The 6665-nt window shown below is 40.5% G+C and overlaps 2 protein-coding genes across 2 annotated transcripts; both read right to left on the reverse strand.

Annotated features, from left to right (window-relative positions):
• Window positions 1-127: 127 nt before the first annotated feature.
• LOC129571057 (uncharacterized) lies at window positions 128-641 on the reverse strand (the record flags this gene model as incomplete). The annotated part of the gene is made up of 1 exon (XM_055450828.1): window positions 128-641. A coding segment is annotated over exon 1 (514 nt), but the record flags the coding sequence as incomplete, so codon positions are not given.
• A 515-nt stretch (window positions 642-1156) lies between these two features.
• LOC129571056 (uncharacterized) lies at window positions 1157-5107 on the reverse strand. Its single transcript, XM_055450827.1, has one exon. It carries the CDS (start codon window positions 5105-5107, stop codon window positions 1157-1159), a length of 3951 nt encoding a protein of 1316 aa, XP_055306802.1.
• Window positions 5108-6665: the final 1558 nt, after the last annotated feature.

Consider the following 6665-nt stretch of genomic DNA (forward strand, 5'->3'; position numbering starts at 1 on the left):
ATTGCCCAATATGTAGGTGGGATATTGTCGCTTTTAATCAAAACTAGTTGGCCAACTTTTAAATTTTGCATTTCTTCACGCCATTTCGGCGTTTGCGTTAAAGAATGCAAATAATCATTGGACCAACTTTTCCAGAACGCTTGAATTTGACATTGCAACTGAATGAACAAACGCTTCGCATTATATGGTGGCGCATCTGCTTTTTCGTGTAAGGGAAGTTTCAACGATCTGCCTATAAGAAAATGTGCGGGAGTTAACGCTTGCGCATCTTCAGGATCATCGGAAAGAGTGCATAAAGGTCTTGAATTAAGACACGCTTCAACGCTTGCTAATAGAGTTGTAATGCCTTGCAGTGAGTACTTTTGAGGTCCCATCACACGCTTGAGATGATGTTTCATTGACTTCACTGCAGCTTCCCAAATGCCGCCTTCATGGGGAGCTGATGGCGTAATAAAATTCCATTCAGTGCCGCTTAAATGCACCATACGTTGGATTTTATCATCTTGCCATGTTTTAAATGCATCTTGTAACTCATGATTAGCGCCTACAAAATTTGTTCCGCGATCACTGAAGACTTTTTCTGGGTTACCTCTTCTGCTTAGAAATCTTTGATACGCATTCAGAAAATCATCGGATGACATGCCTTCTGTGGGCTCTAGATGCACGGCTCTGGTTACCAGACAGACAAAAACTGCTATCCAACCTTTTATATCAGGAAGGGATCGCATACGCGTGTTCATGTTTATTTTGTCTGTTATTCGCATGTTATACGGCCCAGCCATGTCCACGCCTACATTTTGAAATGGTGGGGCCGGTTTTATTCTAACTGCTGGTAACTCAGACATTATTTGCTAGGCTGTCGCTTGAGCCTGCACAACGCATTCTTTGCATGTTCCAATATATCGCTTAATTTCTGATCTTAGTCTTGGGATCCAAAATGATTCACGAATGAATTGAATCATTAATTGTGCACCTCCATGCATTGTTTCTTTGTGAGCGTGGCTGAGAATAAGGTAAGACAATCTTGACTTGGGCGGTATGATATATTGATGCTTTTTATCATACGCAACATTCGCTTTGTCTATTCTACCGCCTACTCGAAGGATTTCGCTTTTATCCAAAATTGGACGGAGTGCAACAATATCGCTTTTGGGTGCTAGCTTATCACCCGCTTTAACGCATTCAATTTCTTTTTGTACGCTTTGCTTTGTTCAAATTTTACCCAAAACTTTATCGCATTGCATCTCTCACCAGCCGTCAAATATCTGTCTATCCAATCTCCTTGGATTTTCTTTGCTCTTTGTATGAATCTCAACGCGTAAGCAGTGACGTTCACTATTTTATTCCAGTCTTGGAATTTACCATACAAAAGAGTTCCGTTTATGCTTGAGCTTATGTTTACCACTTGTATCGCATTTACTTTCGCTTTGCATTCTTTTGTTATCTCATTTATCGCATCTGGTGAGACTTCCAGTTTTGGCTTTGGCCATTTTGCTTCTTCAAGTTTTAACCAACTTGGGCCTTCCAGCCAGAGCTTGCTTTTGAGGAAATCGTGCATTTTCATTCCTCTACTGACTAAGTCAGCTGGATTATCGCTTGAAATCACATGTTTCCATCTGTAATGCTTGGTTCTGTCTTGAATGAGCTTGACTCTATTCGAAACAAACGCTTTCAATTCGTCGGGTTGTTTTGCAAGCCAATGCAACACTATCATCGAATCAGACCATAGCGTGATATCCGCATCTTGAAACTCGCATGCTTCAATTACTGCTTCTAAGTGTTCGCTTATTGTCACGGCTGCCAACAACTCCAACCTTGGAGTGGTCAATTTATCCAATGGAGCGACTCGAGACTTCGATGACAAGAGCGAAGTGTGAATGCATCCCTCTTCGTCGATCACTCTGGTGTAAATTGTTCCACCATACGCATCATCACAAGCATCACAGAACGCATGAATCTGTATTTTGCTCTTGCTGTTTGATTTTAGCCAACGCTTTACTCTAAAATTGCTTAATAGTGGTAAATCAGAACGATATTGAAGCCATTCGCTTTTTATCTTTTCTGGCACTTCATCGTCCCATCTCAATTGCTTTTGCTTATTATTTATAACGCTTTTTACTTGCTTCTCTTTGGATCTGCCTATTTTCCAAATTTCTTTCATTAATATTTTCGCTTTCACAACAATGGGTGCGACAAACCCGTTTGGATCGTGCAATCTGGCTATTTCGCTTAAAACTTTACGCTTAGTCATTTTGCAGTGAGTGTCTAGTTGTCTTACAAAGACAGCCAACTCATCTGATGTTTTTAGCCAACACAAACCTAAAATTTTGGATTCATCGTCTTCGCCCATTACTTTCATGTCAATGCTGCTTGCATTCATGTACGCTTCAACCGCTTTTGAGTTTGATGTCCAGCCTTTGACATTAAAACCGCCTTGTTGCAGTACAAACTCTACTTCTTTCGACAGCACTTGTGCCTCTTCAACTGAATCAGCACCAAATGTACCGTCATCCATGTAAAAACACTTCAGAATTACTTCTGCCGCTTTAGGGAAGAGAATTTCTTGGTCTTTGGCGCATTGATTTAGTGTACGTACTGCATTATAGGCCGAAGAAGCCAGCCCAAACATTACTACAGTGATCACATATTCTTTCATTGGTTCGTTGGGAGATTTACGCCATAAAATGCGTTGCAAATCCCATTGGTCTTGGTGTAGACCAATTTTATTGAACATTTTAACAATATCAGTTGTCACTCCAATTCTAAATCGACGGAAACGCATTATTTGCAACTGCGCATCATATTGCAACTTAGCTCCCGTCATTTGAATCGAATTGAGCGACTCGCCTGACTTCGTTTTTGCTGACGCATTGACTACTACACGGAATTTTTTCTCCACCGCATGGTGTGGAATGTAGTATAAGAACTTACGATCACGACACTTGCCTGCCAAACGCATGTAACCAAGCTTCAAAAACTCTTCAATATAATCTATATATTTTTGCTTATATTCCGCATTTTTTTCGAATTTCCGTTCGAGTTGCATGAATTGCTTCAATGCCATGCCTCTAGACTCACCTAAGCCATCGCATCCTGGCTTGATTGGGATTCTCACTACGTATCTGCCTGATTTATCTCTGTAATGCGTTTTCACAAATAAATCTTCGACCGCTTGTTGTTCTTCAGTTAAAGACGCTTTATTTTCTTTGCAATTTATATTTTCAATTTCCCAGAATTTGCTTAGCATTTCTTCAACATTATCGCATTCTGAATTTTTATTCATTACAATGTTCAAAGCTCGCAAATTACCCAAGAATTGTTTTTTAACTTCGAACTTGCCTAAAATAATATGTCCAAACGACGTCGATTGCATTATCGCACCGCTTTTATGCCTATACAAATCATCGCCAACGATTGCCGCATAAATGTCTGCACTCAACAACGCATTAATTTCTTTGGGTGTGTCAAAGTCTTCATCAGCGAGTATCAAATGCATAATTTCTTCTTTGGACGCTTCAATTTGTGCCTGTGGATACACACCGTCTAAGCTATTCAGCAGATAAAATTCTGCTTCTAGTGCTGTTTGACTTTCGAACCACGGCCAGATAATTGCTTTGATTTTTCGCTTAATGATTTCAGGACCGCTTACGCCTAAAATGACTCGTTGACACTTTGTCGTTTGAAGTGCATTTTCTTCAACGTACTGCTTTGTAACGCATGGCAGCATCGCACCAATGTCGGCTATTGCTCTGCAATGAACAGGACAATCATTTTTGGTTTGCATACGCATATTAACAGTAGCCAAAACCACTGTGTATTCAGACTTACCAACGCTTCTGTTTTTTGTCTGCTTGATCGCATTGCTTTGATTTCCAACCAGTGTCCAGCTACCCACTTTGTTGACGCTTGAACCCAATTGCTTATTGGTCGAATGGTCGTATGAATTATCGTTGCCACGCATTTTCTTCGCATTTTTATGGCCTTGATTTTTCTGATTTTTACGCTTTGAACCTTTCGAATTTTCTCGCATCAACAACGCAGTTTGTGCAGACAATTCCACACTGGGGCAGATTGCACTGTTATGAAATCGAATTGCCGGTTTGCATCTCGGGCATTCTTGATTATTCATTTTCTTTTCGCATTTTCCGCTGTGTTTTTTGCGTAAACAGCGTTCGCATAAATCGTATTGAGCAATGTGATTCTTTCGACCCACTAAACTCATCGCTTTGAAACTCTCGCATTTGTAGATTGGATGTGTGTTGTTACACAAAACGCATTGTAGAAATTCGGGCAGATTGCTTTTTTCCGAACCGTTTTTCCTATCGAATCGCTTTGCACGCTTGGAAGTGGATGATTTGGAATTCTCTTGGGTGGACGCATTTCTTTTTTCGGCATGCACACGAATTGTGACTTCACCTTCCAAGAATTCTTCCATCTCTTTCCACGTCTGGATGTACTTCCCTGTTTTATACTGATTTGCATTTTCACCGTCATCAGCATTCGCTTCGTTCGCTTTGTTTGCTTTTGCCAGTGATGGTCTGAACTTTTCCCAAGCACGGTACGTCTCTGAGTCCATGCATTCTATGACTTTAAAGACGACGTATGGGTTGGAACTATCCATCTTAATATAACGCTTTAAGCCGTGAATGTGTTTATGAACTATGTCAATCACATCACGAATTGACTGACTTGACGAAGCACGCATTTGTGGCAATTTGAATAACTCTTGCATAAAAGACTGTACTTGCATATAGTCGTCCTCATAAATGCAATTCAATCGTTCCCACGCTTTTTCATAATTCGCTTCCGTCAAATCCCATTCTCCAAGTGCACCGGCTGCTTTTCCGATACATGCAGTCTGGAGATTGGTGAATTTTACGATTGTTTTCACCTTTTTGTTTTCATGCAATGTCAACCATCGGTCTCGGAATGAATGCCATTTGGAATACTCGCCATTAAACGTACCCCAAGTATTTGGCACGTTGCCCGTCGCATCGGTGGTTTGCACTTCAACTTGAAACTGTCGCGGTTCGCTTTGCGCTCTAGTAGGTGTATTTGCTTTATTTAACGCATCGATTTGATCATTCAATTTCGCTTTTAATGACATGATCAATTCATTGCTTTCTTGGCCTAAGACAAGCGTATCTTCGGCCTCGGCTGTGCTTAGTTTTCGCTTGACTCAACTGATCAGCACCCATTAGTTTGCTTTGTTTTCTCGTGATTCTTTTCCCCGGTTCATACGGTTGCATTAGCGCATGAAGTCAACGCTTGTTTGGGAAAATCTCGGAAAATACGCTTAAAATCTTTTCTTTTCTTTTCTTGACAACTCGCTTGCTGATTAAAATGCTTTGAATATTCCACAACAAATGATTTGAATCGAAAAGAAAGTTCGATGGAATACGCTTTAATTTGTTTGCTTGACACGAAAAAATATGAACACACAAAATGGCGTCGATTTTTTTTTATTGCGAAACTCAATCTCCTGAATCACGTCTGTATCGTTTGAGAGCAGCGAACAGAAAGAACGATGCCACGCAACAGTCTACTTACCAAACTGTCGGGCCCTCATACCTCTGTCTCCGTCTCTACTCATCTCTTTCCCTTGCATTGCACGCTCTAATTGCATGTATTCGTCTTCCGCATGATAGACTAAACAAGAGCGACGAGAAGAAGAAAGAAAGAAAGAAAGAAAAAAAATAACAGCACATTTCCGCCGAAATCAATAGCATCGATTCCAGTGAGTGTTCCTTTTTTCATTTGCATAGCACGCTTCAATCGCATGCATTCGCCTTCTGCATGACAGACGAAAGATACGGAAAGAGAGACGAAGAAAAAACATCACACTATCGCTTGTGTCGTTTGATTCGAACAAGTGTCTCATTTTTTCTTCTCTTCCACTTACCCCTTTTCCGCTTAGCCAAACACGTTCGTGCACGCTTTTGCTTTGAATGTGTTGGATTGCTTGTGCCTCAGAATAGAATCAAAGAAGAAAGAAAGAAAAAAAAAACTCAACACACTTTGTGTTTGCATGGCTCGCTTTGCCAAATTTATTACGCATCAGTTTTAATTTCGCTTATCTCGCATTCCTTTCCTTTCGTTTACAATGATTTTTATTCAGAATTGTTAAACAATGCTTATTTGTTTACTCGCATAAATCTGATCGCATCAAGATTTGTGTTTTTATGCTGCTTATTTACAGAGCACAGAATGTGACTCATTATTTCGCGTGACAATACTTTTCATCGCTTTGAAAAAATATTTTGTGTAAATTGATTTGAGCATATCAACGTTTATTCTTGGTCCCATGACTCATCGCCTTGCCATTGGGTTTTTGTCGCATTTGTAGGTTGTCCCGGCTTGCATGATGGACACGGCTGATTGCATGTTTTTTGCGTGCATGGGCCTTGATGCGCATATCTCAGGCATTTGCAGCACAATACATACTTTTTCACGTGATCCAATCGTTCACACAATTGCATTTGTAGAAAGATGTCACACTTGAATTTCGGATGAATGTCGTCGCAAAGGGTGCATTGAAGAAATTCCGCTTGATTTTTCTTTGCCTCTGCTAACGCTTGGACCGAAGTGACGCACGCATGTTCACTTTTGTCAGCTGCATGACTTGGCATCATCGCCATTTGAGCGTATGAAACATCAGTTTGGGG

This window comes from Sitodiplosis mosellana, unplaced genomic scaffold (assembly GCF_009176505.1).
Source record: "Sitodiplosis mosellana isolate CC-2019 unplaced genomic scaffold, AAFC_SMos_1.0 Smas_scaffold_1177, whole genome shotgun sequence".
Classification (NCBI taxonomy): Eukaryota; Metazoa; Arthropoda; class Insecta; order Diptera; family Cecidomyiidae; genus Sitodiplosis; species Sitodiplosis mosellana.